At 41.1% G+C, this 21173-nt stretch overlaps 2 protein-coding genes across 5 annotated transcripts; one reads left to right on the top strand and one right to left on the bottom strand.

Moving 5' to 3' along the window:
• Positions 1-1371: 1371 nt before the first annotated feature.
• On the bottom strand, positions 1372-7447 carry gpr137 (G protein-coupled receptor 137). Its single transcript, XM_049585343.1, has 8 exons — positions 7350-7447; positions 5358-5834; positions 4709-4758; positions 4344-4584; positions 3482-3631; positions 3190-3315; positions 2937-3055; positions 1372-2417 (listed from the first exon to the last, which is right to left on the bottom strand). Exons 2-8 carry the CDS (start codon positions 5742-5744, stop codon positions 2321-2323), a joined length of 1170 nt encoding a protein of 389 aa, XP_049441300.1. The 5' UTR covers positions 5745-5834; positions 7350-7447; the 3' UTR covers positions 1372-2320.
• Positions 7432-18952, top strand: pld7 (phospholipase D family, member 7). 4 transcript variants are annotated; one of them, XM_049585337.1, is made up of 13 exons: positions 7432-7564; positions 7644-7888; positions 8394-8495; positions 10990-11985; positions 12208-12395; positions 13256-13439; positions 13541-13655; positions 13897-14024; positions 15731-15934; positions 16097-16236; positions 16659-16824; positions 16923-17022; positions 17970-18952. In XM_049585337.1, exons 2-13 carry the CDS (start codon positions 7766-7768, stop codon positions 18170-18172), a joined length of 2649 nt encoding a protein of 882 aa, XP_049441294.1. In that variant the 5' UTR covers positions 7432-7564; positions 7644-7765; the 3' UTR covers positions 18173-18952. The 4 variants fall into 4 exon arrangements, with proteins under 4 accessions (XP_049441294.1, XP_049441295.1, XP_049441298.1 ...); XM_049585338.1 differs by lacking the exon at positions 7432-7564 and having other exon boundaries at positions 7584-7888; XM_049585341.1 differs by lacking the exons at positions 7432-7564; positions 7644-7888 and adding an exon at positions 7907-8162.
• Positions 18953-21173: the final 2221 nt, after the last annotated feature.

Below are 21173 nucleotides of genomic sequence, written 5' to 3'. Positions count from 1 at the left end.
GAAAGGCAAAACAAGAATCCTGGTCAGAAATGTGATCACATTGTCATTTGTTGTTGTTGTACTGTTGAGGGGATAGTTGTGATTTTTTTGAGTGGGGTTGTATGAGGTACTTATCCATAGTCAGTGTATTACCTGCAGTAGATGGTGGTCAGCATGACCCCAGTTTGAAGAAGCAGGCTGGAGTACTTGCACGGACACTAAGCAATGCACTGCTCTGCATGCAGGCACCAGTGAAACAGATTTTAGCCACCTAAAAAAAATCAGTATCAGTCTAAGTGTATGCTATATTTAGAATTTAGAATTTTCACAACTTTACCTTGTTGTAACACAGCCCTTTCAAACAGGGTACAGAAGCAAAACAAAAACAGCGATTTTAACTTGCAGAACACAGGAGCTGCTGGTCTACCACTGTCATGTTAGTTAGTTTGTTTGTGCCAGTGCATGAATCCAAACTAAACCTCTGAAACAACAATATCACACAATGACACAAACTAACTGATTGAGGCAATGTTAGATTAGAAACTGTGAAATTACTGTTTTTTCAGTGCAGGCTGGCTTTTAAGTAAGCATTGATTCGTTTCCCTTTCAGTTCAGTTCCCCATCTAAAATCACTGTCTGTGAGGTAAAGCTGTGAAAATATCTTCAATATAGTGTCCATCTAAACTGATAACAGCAATATTCAGCTGTATAGTATCATACTGAATTGCTTCTGTGGCAGTTCTCCTGTCTGTTTCTCCAAACTGGGGGCATGCCAACTGCCATCTACTGTAGGTAATACACTGACTGTGAATAAGAACCTCTTACAACCACACTTCAAAAAATCCAAACTACCCCTTTAAGTAATGCAGTCATTGTTTATCTTATAGATCTGTGCTTTCTGGGTAATTTCCCAGGACGTTTCCTGGATACAAGTATGTGGTTTGGTAGTGATCTTAGGGAAGATAGGAATTTACTTGAAAGACAAGCTTTCTTTAAACCCAAGTACATTTTCATTCAGTATTTATTTATTGTTGATTCAAAGTTCTGTTTATTTTCAGCTGACCTGTGTGTACCAAACAAATTATTTTCCGTATTAAGTCGTACCCAGTTACATTGCTCTTCCCAGAAGACTTTGTGGAAACATTTTTTGGAAATTAAGTTATGCAGAAGTCACAGGTCTGTAAAATAAAGGAAAACCAGTATAAAAGTCATAAATACAAGTAGACCTGATGTTTACCGTTGGGTAAAACATTTAAAAATCTAAACAGTGAGGTATGCCTTGGAAACCTTAGCACTAATCAGGTATACAGTTTGTAGTAAATTAGCTTAAACATGAATGAAACAGATGTAGACACAGTATACTTTGTTTTGCTTAGCAACAGGCTGAACAAGCTCATTTAATTTTTTTTATTGGTTTGATTTTTACACAGTAAACATCAATCACATGGTAAAGTCACATGTGAGTGACTCGCTATGAGGAAGTCTCATTCAAGTAAAGACATAAAGGAGGATGACATTTGATTTTTTTTTTTTTCCCAACAACGATTAAAGGCAGAACATTAGTTATAAAATAAGTTAAACTTCCATCAAAATACAGTTATACAGGAAGGGAACAAGAATCAAAACCAACTTTTAAAATGAATAATTATGAAAGTCTTAGCAAAAGTGACATACAAACTAAAACAGCAGACACTGGCCCTAAAGGGAGCATCCAAAAGTACAATTCAGCGATGTAAAAATACCTGCAGTGATGTATAAATCTCAGATTAAAAGAGATGTGGAATTACGTATTAAACGTGTAAAAAGACAGTACTGCTCTTAAAGAAACAGAACACCAAATGCCAAAAGAGACAGCTGATAATTTGTATTTTAGTCAGTTTGCTGTACACTTGGAACAGTGTAAGAGAAAAAATTAATTCTTCACAAACTAGGTCAGTGGTTGTTACCAAAGGAGCTTATGAACTACATTATGTGCACAAATTTAATAAGGAATGCTAACGAAGCTAAATGTGCATTTGTTTAGGAATTGTAAGGGCTATAACACATTGTGACTAAACCTCACCTTAACCTTTATAAGGAGATCCCTGAGCACAATGTTTGGCCGTTCAGGCTTCTCCCACCAAGTTTGTTCCCTTTGAGCCAAGAAAAATGTTCAATATATTTTCTGTTACAAAATTATAAGGTGCATATTCACCGTTTGTTGATGAATTCCTGAGATTTTCAGTGCAAAAAGACTGTTCAGAGAGGGAGTTTACTACTGGCTGGTAGGTGTGTGCGGTCTGTCCTTGAGATGAATGTCACCGAGGACACGACGACCCTGATCAGTGGGAAGACGTCAGGGTCAGTTCTGGGGGGTGGAGTAGAATGAGTGGTGCTGGTGACTCTGGTCTGGAGGATTACTGGCAAACAGGAGAGGAGCGGTCTCTGATCCATACCAGCTGAAACAGTAAAAAGAAGCACACATCAACACATACACCTAATCTAATTAAGACAAATCACTTCATTAATCTGATCTTGATTTACTCAGGCCCTTAGGTTATGTTATATATTTTAAAACTTGCATGACTCTGAAGCAGTGCCAGCAAGCCCTACGCTACAGTCAGGGTTAGCTCACTGGGTATGTGTCAGAACTGCCAGTATAAGCGCTTAGTCAGCCCTGGGCTAATAGCTCCCTTAGCCTGGGGCTAAGAGTAGTGCGAACAGCCTATTGTATCCACATTTCACTTCTTGTCAATCCTTGCAAAACAGATATCTAAGTATTTCCTCAAAAACATGGTGATACTTGATCTTCTCCATATCGTCCAGCCCCAGCAGGACATGTTAACACTGGACAAGCTGGGACTGGGCAATGTTTTCATTTTTTAATCGAATAGCAAAAGTTGATGACTCACTTTCTGTTGACTGACTGACTGATAAATCGCCTAATCATTTCAGCTCTACCTGTGAAAAGACAGTACCTGGAGTGTGGGTGTGAACTCCGTGCCCATGGAACAGGCACATCCTCGTCACTGCCTTGAGGATCGTCAAAGAAATATGGACGAGGTAGGACCCTGTTGTTAACGCCCATGCTGCTGGTCTGTGGAAATGAGAAAAAAACAGGTTGAAATGACCTCCACTGGTTCAGCAATACTCATCCTGTTTCGTGTTTTAATTTCTGATGTCTTTATTTAGTTGACATTTAGCCCAGTGTCTGTCCAATGTGCTCACTACCTCTTGAGCAGGCCGGCGAACTCTGAAGATGAGGATGAGCAGACTGGTTGGGAGCAGCTCCCATATGAAGAGGATTGCGCCAAAGGCCATGTATCCTCTGTCACCCAGTTCATCACGCAAATCAGCCTACAAGCAGACACACAGGGTTATCAGTTAGTGAGATGGCATTTTACTGGCCGTAGCTATCAACCATACCATGACGTTCTGAGATATGAAAATATTGACACCCGTTACTGTCACCTTGAGCCATGCACTGGCTAAGAGTGCTTCAGCTCAAAAGTTAGATGATCACCTGGTCAGAGACGTTGTACCAGTCAAAGTTGAATGACTCCACTCTGTGGCTCTGAGACAGGAAGAGCACCGTCAGGTTGTAGCAGGCTCGACTTGCAAACAACAAGATCACTGCTGCTCCCAGTGTTGCTGTCCTGCACACTGTGGTCCCCTAGTCAGGAGAAGGAGATGCTGTTAGCCTGGAGTACCATCAGAACAGAGGAGGGTTAAAAGGGGCAAAGAATGGGCAAACCAGATATCCTGACTTTTAGCTCCTAATATAGGATGCACATGTTTTTTTCCCCAAGAGTGTTTTGCCTAAACCCGCCCTGCGGCCCTGTGATTGGATTGTACTTGTCAAGTTGTGGCATCAAGATCAGAGGCAGTTAGGTTTAAGGCAAAGATGTCATGTTAGGGTTAGTACTAGCCAATCACAGCACAGAAGGGCAGGACTCGCCAGAACACCCTTGGGAAAAAGACTGTGTCCTACATTTCCCATAATGCAACTCAATAGTCCAGTTCCTCGAATCGGAGAAACTTTTTCATTGTTCTAAGAACCCATTATTTATTGTGTCTGTGGACTAGGAACAACTGTGGTTCTTTAACTCCTATTTCAGAGTAGGTATACTCCCAGCACAAGAGGAACCTTGAGTGACTGGTCATACACATTAACTAATCAAGCACCTATTTATATATCCATGATGCAGCACCAGCAACCACCCCATGAGTTAGCCCCATGAGGAGCAGGACTGATCATGAATAATACACTAATCTTAATGTGTCAAATCAGTGAAGTTCCCCCTTTAGGTTTTTTACATTTTACTCAAAATAAAGTAATCGCTGCATCAGGTCATTTGTACGTTAAAGAGCGATGCTTTGCACACCTTGCTGATCAGGTAGGGGCTGGTGGAGCGGGAATGTTTGGTCAGGAGCAACAACAAGGCAGCCAGTAACACTGCATCCAGGATGAAGAGCAAGTCATTGACCAGAACTCGAACCAGGACCAGAGTCCAGGTATGGTCCCCTGACCCACCGCTGGCACCTCTGTCCCCAAGAGCCGCACAGACCATGTTGACAGAGAGAAAGAGAGTGCTCAGTGCACCATACATGCACCGTGCCAGCAACCTGAGGAAGACAAGGAAGTCAGAGTTATAAATACATAAGTACTGTGTTGTGTTCAAGGCTTAATCAAGATAATCAGGGTTCAGAACAAAAGCTTGGTGCAGAATTATTCTAGAGTGAAACTTACACTCCTCTTTCCACATCTGAGCTGTACGTCTCTCTTACTTTGAGCAACACCTGTGGTACAAGACAGAAACAACCAACAGAGTGAACACAAAAACCTGACATAAGAATGGATTTGAAAGCAAAAGAAGTATTTACTGAGTGTCTTCTTTCTTCAGTCTCTCTAAAGATCCACAAGGTTTCACTTTAAAAGCTGCTTGGCAGACATCTATTGAAAGGAATTCCCCTGCTCAGAGATTATGTTAACACCTTGTTACTCTTAAAGCGGTTTTACTTTCACTTATTTAATTATGACGTGAAGTCTTCTATCACTATGGTTTAATCAAACCAATTCTTCACAATCTTTTTGTCAATTTCTTTCAGTATTTCCCTCAATATAACAGCTCATGTATTCTAGCTACAAAACAAAAAAAACGGGGCGTTGGTAGCGTAGTGGATAGTGCCGGCACCCCATGTACAGAGGCAATGCTTCACTGCAGCAGTTGCAGGTTCGATTCCGGCTTGCAACCCTTTGCTGCATGTCCCCCCGCTCGCTCGCTCGCTCGCTCTCTCTCTCTCTCTCCCCATTTCACACTGTCCTGTCAATTAAAGGCAAAAAGCCCAAAAAATAAAATTTAAAAAAACAACCCCTGCCCCATTCTCTCAAGTCTTACCTGAGTAAAATACAGGTTGATAAGGCTGAGAGTGAAGAACTGCAGACAAACAGGGAAGCAGTACAGCAGCCAGTACACTGCCACAGGTAGGTGGTTGGCTTCCAGAGCATTACAGAAGTAAAAGGAGAACAGAGTGGTGCGGAGGGCTGCCCAAAGCAGGCAGAGGAACAGAAAGACGCTTTGGTAACTCCATCTTTTGTGTCTGTAGAGGTAGAGAAGCCAGAGCTGTATGTACACCACCAGGAACAGTCCAGAGTACAGAGCGGTGTAGAGGATGGTGAAGCCAAGCTGGACCGATGGGGCGACGGCTGGGCGCAGGGGGATGGGGACTGGGACAGGCGGGACGGAGGAGTTGGGAGGAGGGGCAGCTGAGACTGAGGCTTCCATTGGAGTGCTGATAGGATGAACTAACTGTCCATCATCGCGGAGGAACTGCCAAACCTTCTCCTCTCAGCCCCAAAGGTTCACATGGGAAACCTGAAACAAAATCACAGGAGATAATTAAGTATCTTAATTAGTTTAATTTATTGGACTAGCCAAATAATAGAGATTACTTTTTGGTATTTTGAAGTGTCAATAGTTACTCAATTGATATTCCAAAAAATGTGCTATGTCATGATGTATATTTGTACCATGATATAAAATGTATGGAAACTGAGAACAGCCATGCTTTTAATGTTTTAAATGCCTGGGTTCCCAAGGAACCAAGCATTATTATCATGAGATAACAAAAAAAAAATTCTTATCGAGAAAAAAGCTTTTTTCTCCAAATAACGAAAAAATGACCCTATGATTGCAAGATAACTATATAATCAACCTGTTATCACGGGAAAACATAAAATTGTTATTTTGTTATCTCAAGAAACAAGCTTTTTCTCTTGAAATAATGACCCCGTGATCTGGAGATAACAAGATAATAAACCCCTTAATACAAGAAAAAAGGCTGTTTCATTTCACCAAGCTTTGATATCTCAAGATAAAATAACTAACTTGTGATTTTGAGATATCGGCATTAAAAATAATAAGAAGCACAGCCCTTCTCGGTTTCTGTAGAAGTCATATAAATCTAAATACAATCATTTAACCATATTGCCTGTTCCCACAAGACAAAAATGTTGTGTCTTAAAATATTCTGAAATGACCAGTCATCAGTGAGGAAATACTGCCACATCACAAAATGTGGACATTTACCAACATCAGGCCATTAAGTCAAATAGTATGATATCTACTTCTGCAAAAGCCACAAAGCCTTTCTCCAATATTAATACATGGGTTCATATGAGGAATGTGCCATTTGAAAGTTGTCCAGCTAGTGTTCACACTTGACTGGATGGTGAAGGGAAGTCAAAAAAGTTACTTTCATTTTCAGGTGCACTGTATTCCTTTGTGGTTGAGAGCAAAGTCAAATAGAAAAGTTGTTCACCGTAAGTGACAATGTAAAAACTATCCTGTGATATAATTACTCTGATATATATAATACTTTCCCAAGCTGTTTCAACGTTTACATGGATTTAAACTACAGACAAGGACCTCATAACAAAACAGCAGTCACAATATGGTGGCTGTCTGTCCCACCTCGTACAGTACAGGATACAGTAACATAGTAACATACATTCAACAGAACAGCTCAGTAATCAGAGTCAGACAGAGACCTCAACATTTCAAACTTCACTAACGTAATATTTGAGGGGCTTTTAATGTCATTGTATTGTACAAGCTCATATGTTCCCTGGGTATTTAACAGTAGCCTTGACACTAAGTAACCCAGCTAACGTTTGCAACCTAAATGTCTTTATTTTTCTCTTCGCAACATAAACAAGCGGTCGTGTTCCGTTCAGGCTGCTCAACAACAGCTAAGCTAACTGAAGCTAACTTTGTTTACAAGAATTAATGTCAACTATCTCGAGCTGTCCCCCAATTTATGCTTTGCTTTCTCCCAAAGATATATACAGTGTATAAGCTGTCAGTAATCATTTCACGGTAATAACTGACCTTATTTGAAAGGGACGCCGAGCTCCTTGAACTATACGCAGCGGCAGAAGACGGTAATCCCTTACTTCCGTGTTGTGTGGCCTACGTAACGTCTGATGGGCGGCGCCACTGGTTTAAACTCTAACTGCCAATCAGCGATGACAGGGACTCGCGGTTACTTCAAGTTGTTGTTTACTTTTCCCAGAAAGGACGCCGCATTCAAATCGGATTAGACGGTAAGGTTGTATATAGGTCACTGAGAAATATGTTTTAAGTACTCTGGCAGCTGTTCAGTGCAACTTTTGTTCACCGCAGCTCGATATTGGCCGTTTGCCGGAGTGGATTCTCCTCAGAACTGCAGACAAACGTGACTGCTCTTTACGTCCCGTCCGTTAATCTCGTGTCACGAAAGTGCTGCATTATTGAAGTGGTCCAAGATGCCGATGATACTGCGATCCAGAAGGTCCATCCGCCCCAGTCAGGAAAGTGACGAAGACTCAGTGGACACACCGCAGAGAAGGTCGGTCCGCCGGCACAGGAGAACCAACGTTACGTATGAGGTGGGTATTTTTATTACTCAGCTTTTCCGCCTCCTCTTCCTCCGCTGCTGAGAACTTCACAGTCGGCCACGTAGCTTGCTCGCTAACGGTAGCGACGTTAGCTGGCTAACCCGAGGAAAATACTCACGGAGGGACTGTGCCTGCTTTAACTATCGTGCGTTTGCTGCTATTATCACTTTAGCGCGTGTAACATTTGCTTAGCTACTGTTAAAAGCTAACTACCGCATCGTGAGTTTGAGCCCTGCGCCCAGACACAACTTCCTAACGTTACAGAGTAAGTTACCGCATCATGGTAAGTTTGTCTTTACGCTGACGGTGTTTCTCTGTGAAGAAGATAACAAAACGTTTACCATCTTTTTACATTTTCTCGTACTTTTTCCATTGGCATGGTGCAGATAAAGATACAACCAATGCACATGTCCTTAAGTGGAATTTATACCTTGTGCTTTGTGTACAGTGCTCTTTCCTCCTTGTTAACTCAATATAACCGATCTTGTCCCATCAGGAATCAGATGAGTCAGACTCTGAGTCTGTCCAAGTGATGGAGACACAACAAAGTCCCCCTGCTGAGCTGGAGGAGGAAACTGCTGAGGAGGCTGATGTAACGGTAGACTATAACTCACCCCACAGATAACCCAAACAAACACACCTCTTTCTGTCTATCTGTTTGAGTTTTTGCACAGGCCGGAGAAGGGTTGCTGGGTGTGGCGCGAGTCTTATTTATACAGCCATGTGGTGAGAGAAATTATGCTCAGAGTGTGCAACAGCAGCATGTAATCATCAACAGGAAATATTGGCAAGCTCGTGCGGAAGTGTCTTAATCTCATTGAACCTGTTGTAGGGTTGTAAAGCTGGTTTATATACTGTATTTAGACTATGAGGTGATTATTTATATAGAAACAGGAGAGGCCAACCAATGCTGGAGTTTGTCAAAATCGATATTTGTGGGCTCATATGTGGGGTTATATTTGTTTTTATCATTATAACAATGTAAAAGCAAAGAATCCCATACATTTAGTAATTATTTTGCAAAATATTTTACAGTTGAAAAAAATAACTTTATAATCAAATTAATTGTAAAGATAATAGCATTTTTTCAACAGTGCACTCAAATAGAAATACATTTACACCTAGTAAGTGCAAAACATATAATATAAATATTAGATATGAGTTAACTTTTTGCTTATATGCCCACAAATGTACTGTCAAATAATCAGTCAGGCTTTAAGTTTACATATCTATATATAGCCACTTACAGGAGCAGGTGTCACAAGGTGCTTCGCTTCAGTGAAATTCATAAAATGTAGTTCAAAGCTGGACTGACAAAAGCAAACTTTAGCTTACTGCAAACATATCAGTATCAGTGTACATGCTGGCAGATTATTAACTAAATACGTACAGTAAATGACAAAATATGCCTCAGGTAACTTAAAAATAGCATTTAAACTTCACAGTTTGTTACATTACTTAGTTTATTTTTCAACAAGTTGTTCTGCTCAGTATATGTCATGGGTAGAATTATTTTAATAATTTGACACATCATTATCAGAAATGATTGTTTATGTTACTATTGGCCATAGGGGTTCCCATGGGTCCATTAAATCCTTGAAAGTTTTGGAAGACTGACATAAATAGACATAGGTCCTTGAAAGCTCTTGAATTTATATATTTTTTGCAAGAAATTGAAGTTCTTTTGACAGTTTTTTACTTAAAGTTAGTAAATAGGCTATGTTTGCCGTCCACATGTGTGTCTCCTGCAGTTGCATCATTGTTTTATGTGCCACCTGTCACAACCTACACAACACAGTCTAGAATGTTTACACATTCACCTATGTCTCTGTTTTTAATTGCTTTCTGTGAGGGTCTGTAAAGTCTGGCAGTTGTTGTAAATAAAAAATCTCAGTTTCATAACAGTAATAACCCTTTATCAATGTTTCAAACTATGTCATTTTGGGTCCTTAAATTTGAGGGAACTGGGCCTGGAAAGTAATTTATAAGTTCTTGAATTCAATGTTTAAGAGGGTGTGGAAACCCTGCAGCTGATGCTAATATTTGCTTTTAAAATCCTGCTTCGGTTGGGCTAGAATAGATCTTTTTTGTATTTTGTTTTGTCATCATAGGTGAAGCACTGGTGTTGCTATTAATAATCGTTAACTATTAACGACGACTCTGCTTTTCCGTTCACGTGTCTTCAACTCAAGTGTCCCAGTAAGCCATGACAGTAAGCCACAATGCACAATACCAGGATGCTGAAACTGAAGCAGCTCAGTGGAATCCATCATTAATTATTAACACCAGGGGGTTTCGTAGTGTGACATGTAAAATGCCTTCCGTGTCATTAAACAGTGAGACATAAAAACATGTACAAAATGCAAACACTGGAGAAAATATGAAAGAGATAGAGTTACATGTCAGTGTTTGGTTTGGACCCACTCCATATGTAGATATAAACAGCTCATTTTAAGGTAACGAAAACACAACAATTCTTAGTTTCAGTTTATTATACACTTATGATAATATAGTTATTAATATTATATTAAGTTTCTGCCAATATATCCTCCTAAATCCTACACACTGGGCCTTTTAATAAACAATTTAGCATCGTGGACTGAACTTAAAGCAAAGCAAGTTTAATGTTCATCTTTGACTGCCATCACAATGTAAAGTTTAAGAGTGTTGTAGCCATGGTTACACTCATGGTCATGTTCATAAACAAATATTGACATCAATGACAACATGTTAATGAGTCTGTGGTGGCCATGCTGAGCTGTATTAGACAGGAGAGCTTATTTGAATAGGTGTGGCTATTCTAGCCCTTGCAGTGCTCCGGAGGCCTCTCCAGGTAATACACAGTGTTATAGTGTTGATTTTGAGCAGAATCAAAACAGGAAACACAATACAGGTGGATATTGGGTTTGCAAATGTCTGTTAAACTGCTTTTTTAAGGGTATTCCGGGTGTTATGTGCAACTAAGGGTGCTGTCGAAAGGCTTTTCAGAATCACTGGGTTAAAACTTATATGTGTGAGAGGTGCTATTGATAGATTGTTTTTATATTCACACAAGATGCATGCCTTTTCTAAACAAGTTCTGTCTTCCTCAGGAACTGAAGTATTGTAGTGTTGTGCTGGAGCGTCTGCGAGCTGATGAAAAGGCTGCAAGTAAAGAGTTTGAGGAGAAAGAGGACATGAACCGCAAAGGTGGGAAACCTGTCTCCAGAATCCCCACTTTCCATAAACGACCTACCAGCACGAAGGATCATGAGTTGCCTGTTCCCAAAAAAGATACCCCTGCCCATGTAGCTGAGCCCCCCGAGAAAGTTGGGGCTGGGAGTGTGGAAGCATCAAAGTTCAGGCTACCTGATGTCAGAGAAACAGCACTCCCACTACCATCAGTCCGCGCCCCAAAGGTCAGCCTTGAAGCTCCTTCTCTGTTCAGCAGCACAGAACAAGCTACAGCAGCAGCAGTCCATGTTCCCCAGACACTTAGTGCGCCCAAGAGCTTGAGGATGTTTGAATCTGCGCCGTTCTCTTCTATGACTGCAAGCCCCAGGCCGGCCCTCAGACCAGAGCGAGGATTGGAGCAACATGAACCAGAGCTGGACAAGAGCAAAACGTTTGAAGTAGAAGCTGCCACCGCACAGGAGGCTCCCATATCTCACCTTCCACACAAGGGCTCCATCAGCCAAAAGCCATTTGAAGACACAGAAGAGAAATGCGACATAGAGGTTGAAAGCAGGATTACCCTCACGCCCTCTGGAGATGCTGAAGAGACACAGTCTGCAGACATCGTTTATGCAGCTGAGGTCAGCCAAGAGGAGGCTATTATGGACGAACAACCACCATGGGAGACGGAGCCGACAAACATACTTGAACTTAAGGACAGTAGGTCTTCATCAGAGTGTGAGGATGATTTGGAAGATGAAAAATCTGAGGGCCAGGATTCAGGGGAGGTGATGGAGCATCATGAACCACTTATGAGCAAGCCGGAGAGTCCACATTTTGAGGAGGAGAGAGCCGATGTTGATGAATCAACTCCTGCTGTACCACCAGAGAAGCCTGCTAAAGCTCAGTCAACCAATTCTGCCAAGCCCACTAAGGTGAGTTATGTTGTTCTACTTGCCTGATAGATTCCACTGATGTCAGGGTTATCTTGGTGGTCTCGACAGAGTCGGTCACACAAAAAGGAATTCCACCACACCCTGCAGTAACAGCTTCGGAATGCTGCACAATCCTCAGCTGTTTCCCACCCTCTGTCAGAGCTATGATCGTAACTCTGCACACATGTTGTGAAGTCAATATTTACTTGTCTTGTTTTATAGGGGTCAGGATGCTCCAGTTTTGCCCTCTTCTGCCTCCTGCCCACCACTTTGCTGCTATTAGGGGGGTTTGGCCAGCATGTCTGGCACTATGGGCTTCCCATGTCTGTGGCTCAGCTCACAGCTCAGCTGGAACTGCACTTCCTGGAGGGCTTTGGCTTGGTACCAGAGCCTTGCAGCACTGATTGTCGGTAAGAAATGATCTGTGCGATCAGTTTTGTTCTTATGAGCCCTATGCTGTGTTAAAAGTAAAAAATTTTGAGACCAAAACATTCTGAAAGACACAACTTTGCTTTGTGATGGTGATTTTCTTTTTTCACCTTGACTTACACAGCAGAGAATTAATGTCTGACTTTGTGTCAGTTTTGCTGCTTTGAAGCTGATGTATGAGCAGTAGTGCAGGTCAGGCCGCACATTTCTTTCCAAGCTCAAGAGAGTAGTAACGGAGTTCAACCCTAACCAAACACCCATTCTGTTTTTTATGTCCAAACCCAACCCAAGCCACGCACAGTTAATTAACATTACTGAAGCACTGAGTTTGTTAGTCCACTAGTTGATAACACGTCGCTAACTTCGTAGAAAAATGTGAATAATGATTTCAAATGGCTCTTATAACACACAATATTTTTTTGGACAGTGTTTACCCCTGAAGATTAAATTGTGCTCAATTTTAACTGTTTTCTGAGCATTTTCTTACTTTTAGAATAGTTGACGAGTCTAAGTGTAGTTGTAAGGGACGTAATTAATCAAAACACACTCATTATGTAACGTCATACACAGTAATATATATTGAAATTTTGAGTCGTACTATTGGATGTATGTCAATTCTTCATCTCAACAAACTCTCGGGTGTTGTCATGTCCTGTCAGGTCTCTTAGGCCTTGGGTTGGGCATCCACACTCCAAAGAGCAGCTCAAGAAAAGTCATGAAAGCTCTGTTAAATCAACCAGTGGAATGTAAAGTTGCACAGATCCTCTGGTCTGAGATGATGACTGGTTTCTGTTTGGTGTGTTAGCAGTTGTAGCTTGAGTTTCTCGCTCCCTCATTTCAGAGTGCACCTGGTGGAGAGCATCCCTGTGGGTCTCTATCCGTCCTCTGCCTCATCCAGAGGGAGCATCGCAGACAGCTGGTTACATCTGCTGGACAAAGCCAACAGCTCGGTCCATATTGCTGCTTTCTACCTAACTCTACGAAGCAGCGATTTGGCGCGCTCCTCTGACCCTTCTGACTCTCAGGTTAGTTCAGTGGCATGCTCCAGTCTCATGATACATTTATCTTTTGAATCTTCAGTGTGTATGATATTATTTTATCTATTTATTTTTTTTATATCTTGCAGGGAAAAATGGTCTTTGAACAACTTAAACAACTTGAATCCAAAGGGGTGAAACTCCAGATTGCTGTGAACGCCCCCCAGACCTCAAGTGAAGATACAGATGAATTGGCTGCAACAGGTACATCATCAATGACAGTATGGAGCTCATTGTGTTGTCACTCTGCTGCGTGTACCATACATTAAAGCTTAACTAGGAAATATCATTTGCATGTCAAACTCACATATATGGTAAATAATTGAAGCTGGATACAGAAAACAGACTCTCATCATCACTAGCTAAGATCAAACCAATTTGCAGTCATTTCTTTAGGTGTGTGTGTGTGTGTGTGTGTGTGTGTGTGTGTGTGTTTTGTTTGCAGGTGCAGAGGTCAGAGAGGTAGACCTCGAGGCTGTAACAGGAGGCATTGTCCACACCAAGCTGTGGGTGGTGGATCAAAAGCACTTCTACTTGGGTAGTGCTAACATGGACTGGCGTTCTTTAAGTCAGGTAAAACTGGGAGAAAAATGGGCATTTTCAAATGTAATCTGCATTACAAGTTGCAGTCATCATGTTCCCCCCCACGTGACCCTTTGCATTACGAGGAAGAGGTTCATTAATGTCCACTTGTAGATCACATTACTGTCCAGTAGATTTGATCTCATTTGCATTGATGTCCCAACCAGTTAAAGCATGAGCCTGACCGCTAGGTAAAAGCTCTTTTAAACAGAGAAAATACACTGCCACTTTGGACTTAAAGGGATAGTTTCGATTTTGTTGAAGTGGGGTTATATGAGGCACTTATCCATAGTCAGTGTATTACCTACAGTAGATGTCAGTCAGCACACCCCCAGTTTGGAGAAACAGGCAGAAGTACTGCCACTGAAGCTAAGCAATGTGCTGCTGTGGGTGAGGGCAGCAACAGAATGTGTTTTAGCCACATAAAAAATCAATATCAGTTTAAGTGTATGCTATATTTGAAATATTTTTACCACTTTACATTGATGTCAGACAGTGATTTCCAACAGGCAACTGAAGCTGTTACATTGACATCTTCAAAGCCAGACTCCATTGAGAGAATTTGTAATTTAACATTGCTAAACACAGGAGCTGCTGATCTACCGCTGCCTTGGTCAGTTAGTTAGTTTGTGTTGTGGTGTGACTTTGGTGTTTTAAAGGATTGGTTCAGATTCACCAAAGTCACACAATAACACAAACAAACTAACTGATTGAGGCAGCAGTAGACCAGCAACTCCTGTGTTCTGTGAGCTAAAATTACTGTTTTTGTCAATGGAGTCTGGTTACTTGGCCTGAGCATAAATGGGGGAACTCCCCGTTAGAAAGGGCTGTCTGTGCCAAGGTAAAGCTGTGGAAATATTCTTAATATAGCGTACCCTTAAACTGATTTTGATTTGTTTTTGTGGTGGCTAATACACATTTTGCTGCTGGTCTTGTCCACAGCAGTATATTGCAGCACTCCTCTGTTCTTCTCCAAACTGGGGGCATCCTCAACAACACTTCATCTTGTAGTTAATACACTGACTACAAATATGTACGTCATACAACCCCACTTCAAAAAATGCAAACTATCCCTGTAACTGAGCAGTTAATCACTTCAATTTGGAGACTCATTTTAAGAGTCAAGTAAAAACTAACAGGGCTACAGTGACACAGCAGTTTTTAGATTGGCTGCAGACTCATGGTGCACTACTTGGCCTAACAGACTTTTTAAATAAAGTTCCAAGGAGGGCTGAGTAATTGATTGTATAATAAACTTAATCGGTGACATTAATGTCTAGACTTCAGAGTGCCTGCCTGTTATTGATTGGTCTATTATAAGCAGGTGATATTTATACTGTGGATTTATTGCTTCTGAGAGTGTTGCATTATTAATTAAAAGCATTTTTTGTCAAGTTTGTTCAACTGCATTCAAACAATGTTGTTCTAAAGGGGGATACATAGACATGATACATTTTGCTGATCTATATATTGAGTCAAATCTGGATTATCATCTGAGTCTTATTAGTGCAACATAATTGTGCTGCCTCCAGATCAGAGAGGGTTCCAGGTTGCACTCAGGAAATTGATTCAGATAATTAATTAAATCTGCTCCCTGGAACTGGCCCCAGATCATCCCACCACTGCCCGCACACAAACACAGTCACAGTTTTGGCGGTGACAGAATTAATGCATCCTGCGTGCTTTGTTTAAACAAGGTGAAGGAGGTCGGCCTGTCTGTGGAGGACTGCAGCTGCCTGGCTCAGGATGCCTTTCGGATCTTCGAGGTGTACTGGAACATCGGTGGTGCGGATAACGGCTCCCTGCCGCTGTACTGGCCTGCTCGTCTCTCTGCCCTGTCCAGCGCCCAGAATCCCCTGCGCCTAAAGTTCAATGGAGTGCCTGCTCAGGTCTACCTGTCTGTAAGTCCATGTGTGATATGAGACAGTATTCAGAGAAGACAAAGAAAAAGACATTCCTATTTTAAATTCAGTGTCAGTGTATTTATGTACCCAGCTGTGACAGAGTCCTTTCTCTGGTTGCTCCCATGGTTCTCACCTCTGTGTCATATCTGTTTCCTGCAGAGCGCCCCTCCGCAGATCTCAGCCCGTGGCCGCTCCGATGATCTCACTACCATTCTGTCTGTCATCGATGACGCCCAGAAATTCATTCACATCTCTGTCATGGACTATCTGCCTATGTCTGAGTTCACAGAGCCGATCAGGTGACAAGCCACTCAATACAGAGAAAGACAATAATGTTAACACTGTATCCTAGATATATTCATCATCAGACACAAATTGATTCCTCAGACAAAATAATGTATGAAATCCATTTGTTGAGTAACTTGATGAGATGCAGGTGTTACAGTAACAGATAATGCAATGCATGATGACTTGCAAATAGATAAATGGTATTTAACAGTCACCTAACTGGACCCAGATTGTCTGACAAAGCAGCTTCTCCTGCTGACTGGACGCTTTCTAGTTCAGATGCTGGGAACTTGTCTCTGTCCTGGGATGCTTTTAGGTGTCCAAACACATTACACATATATAGATATTACAGAGATGAGAAGAGGACAATATAATCATTATAATCCTGTCTTATTTTTATTTTCTTCAAACCACATTGGTCTCCCTCTCTCAGGTTCTGGCCCGCCATCGACTCGGCCCTGCGTGCCGCAGCCTGTACCAGAGACGTTCAGGTTCAAATGCTGATCAGCTGCTGGGAGCACTCATCTGCCTCCATGTTCACCTTCCTGCAGTCCCTGGTGGTGCTCAACAGACCTCATTTCAAATGTGACATCGATGTGGTACGTTGGGAGATTTTATTTCCTCCAAGGTGACAAAGACATAACAGAACGCTGATGTATCCTAAACTATTGCTGTTGTTTTTTCTTTGTGTGTGTAGAAAATCTTCACAGTGCCTTCAACAGCGGAGCAGATGAAGATCCCCTATGCACGAGTCAATCATGCCAAGTACATGGTTACTGACAGAGTGGTCTACATCGGTACGCTGTTACCACTTGATTCATTTTTAGAACTCCTCTCACTCTTTGGCTCAGCAGTAAATTCACATGGCTCGTCAGACACTAGTGACTCTGTTTGTCTGTTAATAAATAAGCATAAAATCATGCTTATCACTTTGTCATGTTGCTAATTACTGATGCAATACAGGTTGGCTTTAGCGCTGTGACACCATTGGCAAAGGCTTGTTTTTAATTTCCAGTGTGTCCTGATGACAAATGCCGGTTAAGTCAATTTTCATGAAATTAAACCTGTCTGAGCTCATATAAAGGACCAGAACCAGATTGCAACCAACTGAATACCCCTCTGCTCACCCTCCCTTTCCAAACTTGCAGGAGAAACCACGGTGGCCTTCTGGTAACATAAAATGTTAAAAAGCTCTTTTCCAGAGCCAGTGGTTGGTTTGTCTGTTCTGGACTACTGTAGACACACAGCATGCTCTGTGGAAGAGGACCTTCTCCCTATGTAGATATGAAAGGCTCATTCTAAGATAACGAAAACACAACAATTCCTAATTCCACGTGATTATACACTAAAAAAACCCCACAATTATGAATACTCCATTTCCACCAATAGATCCCTCTAAACCCTGGTTCTTTAAGTATAGGATGGGAACCCTTCATCCACTTCTGAACAGTCAGGTTGTAACTACATGTTTCTTTAATCTGCTTTGATAGTTCAGGGTTTTAGCTGCAGGTCTGCAGAGGTTGGTATTTGCTGAATTATAATCTATAGTCTAAAACAATTACAAATAGATAAATACAATTAAATCACAGTAAACTGAAATTCCCTTCTGTCTGTGGGAAAGAAGAATCACATCCATGTGGTGGTTAAAATCTATCTGTAATATAAATCTCATTAAAATGTGAGTTGTATTAGTTCCTGGGACTGTCAGGCTGTCTAACTGATGTGTCTGTTCCTGTGTTCACAGGGACGTCCAACTGGTCGGAGAACTACTTCACCCAGACAGCTGGCGTGGGCCTGGTGGTGAATCAAACTGGCTCTGAGGTTCCAAAAGGCAAAGAGACTCTGCAGAGCCAAGCAGAGGAGCTCTTCCTCAGAGACTGGACGTCTGAGTATGCCAGCAGTCTCTCTGTTGACGATATGCATGTCTGCCCTCGCCGCAGACACTGAGGGTTAGTTGTTTAATAAAGCACATTGCATCGTAGATGAGCATCTTGCTTGCTCCTGCCACTTGAACTTTGACTTGTGCAGAATCCGCTTGCTGTATTGTGTGAATGAACACGCTTTATTTTATTGCTGTTCCTTTACCAACTGCCTGTTTTCTTTGTATATAATTGCGTTTTTATATTTGTTTCAAACATGTTATTTTTATACTCTGTGGTTCTGACGATTTTCTTACATGAGCTAAGGTGCAGGGGAATTCGCTTTGTACAATTAATTTCATGCCTGGAGCATTGTGTATATTTTCCCTTAAGATGTCGACGGCAAGCTTCAACGATCTAATGCAGGAATTAAAACATTCCAAAGAGGTGTATGCACCGTGTTTACACTGCTGGGGCTATCAGCTGTTATTGTTTATGTGTAGTGAGACTATGTATGTCATCCCAACAGTACAAGATTGTTGTAAATATCAGTTTTCCATTCATAGCTAACGGCTGGCTGACAATCTGAATGTGTACCAGAACAGACAGATAATATCTCACTGAGATCAGAGTGAGCATGCTTTGTTTTTTCGATAGAAGATCTGTATGTGGAAAAACCAAACACTTTCCTTGCCTGCCATCTGTGTTTTACTGTATTGTTAGTTACTAAATATTTCTGCCCTTCATTACTACGGTTATCTATTATATGCTTGGCACCTGTTTGTGTTATCAGTGGACATGTTCCCTGACTAACAGAGCTGTTTACGGGATGTCTCAATGTAAATAAATAATGCTTTTTTGTTCGTGATCCTTGAGAGCTTCACGAGGACGATGAAAGGAGTGAGACAATGATATAGGAATAATTATGGCATAGATAGTATTGTATCGGTTTGATTGTGCAGGTTTTAATTTGTCTTTGAGGCCACATGATTACAACAGTGAATGGGATTTCTTTTGTGGTGCTAAAAACATGGAAAACTTCCATAAAACAGTCTATAGTCATTCTAGCTGCTCTGGTAGGCTGTAATTTTAGGGATTTTTGAAGTGGAGCAGTACGAGGGAATTGTCTGATCTATCTGACCAAGGCAGTGGTAGACCAGCAAGTTCTGTGTTCTGCAAAGTAAAATTACTGTTTTGTCAAAAGAGTATAGATAACAGCTTCAGTTCCCATTCAGAAAAGGCTGTCTGACAGTAAGGTGAAGTGATGAAAATATTCTAAATATAGCACACACTTAAACAGATACTGATTTTTTTTTTTTTTTTTGGTGGTTAAAATGTGTTTTGTTGCTGCCCCTGTCCACAGCAGCACATTGCTTAGCTTCAGTGGCGGTACTTCTGCCTGCTTCTCCAAACTGGGGGCGTGCCGACTGACATCTACTGTAGGTGATACACTGACTATGGTTAAGTGCCTCATAACCAACCAAACCATCCCTTTAATGGTGCTTTGAGCTAAATTTTAACATGGTCACATTACAAGCTAACATGCTAATATGAAAGAAATACTGCGCTCATTTGTTTATCAATTACTCATGTGTGTTATATGAAAATTGTGTAGAAAATTCTGTTTCTCGCAGGTCTCCACGGTGAACGGAGAATCCAAAACAGGCAAACATTATTCATGAATTGAGGGAAACAGGGTTCACATTTAACAATAGCTAAACTATATAAGAACATAGATATATAAACTCTCACACAACTCTTGCAGTGCAACTAAAGTCTCAGTTATCTAGTAGTATGCTCAGGACTTCACAAACACATGCAGTTTTGAATGGGCCTGTGCACAATCCTGGGCACATATATATATCCAGGCACACTACTCAGTTGTACTTGTGTTTAGTCATAACATTTTAGTGTAAAGGCATGTTTGGTAAGTACTAAGCATATGACTTGGCACATGATACTTGTATTATACTGCATGAGTTGTGTGACAGTTTGTAAAAAGATATATTGAAATAGTTTTGCTGTTGCATGTGGAGCCTGATTACTTCAATTCATGAGGAATGTTCGCCTTTTTTGGATTTGTCGTTCACTGTGGAGGCATGTGAGAGAAACAAGTTTTATAGGTATAATGTTTAGTATTTTCAACATCTTAGTTTAGCATGTTAGCATGCTAAGATGTATTTATTATGTCAAGTACTGGACACACTTAGAGATCCCCTGCAGATGTGTTTTTAGACAAATATTGTACTTGGCATAATAATTTCTGTCTGAAATGTTTTTGTTTATTTAGATTGTTAAAAATGATTTATATCTGCTCCTTCTCCCTTCTCACTGAACAATCAGAAATCTATAAATACATATTATCGCATACATTATTGCAAGGATTGCTGGACCCGTGATGTCACTGAGGTTTAGAATGAGCATAGAGAAACTGTCCTACACAGCAGATGAATATCAAACCAGCCCTCTAGTCTTTAACTGTACACATACATGGATGAACGGGGCTGGATGAAAAGTCAGGATTGTCAAATTTAAAGAATTTTAAGGGGACCATGAATGTCTGTTCCAAATGTTGAGGCAATTCATCCAATAGCTGTTGAGGTATTTCATTGAAAACCACAAATGTGAACCTCACAGTGGCGCTGGAGGAAGAGTCAGACAATCACTAAGGTTGTTAGGATTCACCCTCTGTGGACCATGCATATCTGTGCAACACTGAATCACAAGTAAAACAGTAGCTGTTTAGATGTTTTGTCTGGATCACAGTGATGGATATTTTCACCTCTAGAACCAACAGCAAGGCAAAAAGTCCACCATCATCATCCTTTATGAACAACCTTCAGACTTCTGTGTCAACAGACTTTACTGGAATTACATTACATTTTACACCATGTTCTGTGGACTATACAGAGTATTTGGCAATAAGTGTAAAATGTAAATCATCTGCACGGCTGGACCCAGCCAGCTAAGTGAGAAAATGTTATTTTTGTAATTTGGGTGATCTGACCCTTAAAATGCTTCCTTCGTAAGATACAAGAAAACTAGTTTAGTAAAATAAAAAACATTTTTGAAGTTGTGCCATGAAGTCA

Source organism: Epinephelus fuscoguttatus, linkage group LG9, assembly GCF_011397635.1.
Source record: "Epinephelus fuscoguttatus linkage group LG9, E.fuscoguttatus.final_Chr_v1".
Taxonomy (NCBI): domain Eukaryota; kingdom Metazoa; phylum Chordata; class Actinopteri; order Perciformes; family Serranidae; genus Epinephelus; species Epinephelus fuscoguttatus.
This window is presented reverse-complemented; position numbering and strand designations above follow the sequence as displayed.

Coding starts and splice junctions, on each gene's coding strand:
- gpr137 (XM_049585343.1), bottom strand. CDS start 5,744: ATGGAAGCCTCAGTCTCAGCTGCCCCTCCTCCCAACTCCTCCGTCCCG. Junction 3,316..3,481: donor GGTACAACGTCTCTGACCAG/GTGATCATCTAA, acceptor GTCTGCTTGTAG/GCTGATTTGCGTGATGAACT. Junction 3,056..3,189: donor TTCGCCGGCCTGCTCAAGAG/GTAGTGAGCACA, acceptor TCATTTCCACAG/ACCAGCAGCATGGGCGTTAA.
- pld7 (XM_049585337.1), top strand. CDS start 7,766: ATGCCGATGATACTGCGATCCAGAAGGTCCATCCGCCCCAGTCAGGAA. Junction 11,986..12,207: donor ATTCTGCCAAGCCCACTAAG/GTGAGTTATGTT, acceptor CTTGTTTTATAG/GGGTCAGGATGCTCCAGTTT. Junction 13,656..13,896: donor AGATGAATTGGCTGCAACAG/GTACATCATCAA, acceptor TTTTGTTTGCAG/GTGCAGAGGTCAGAGAGGTA.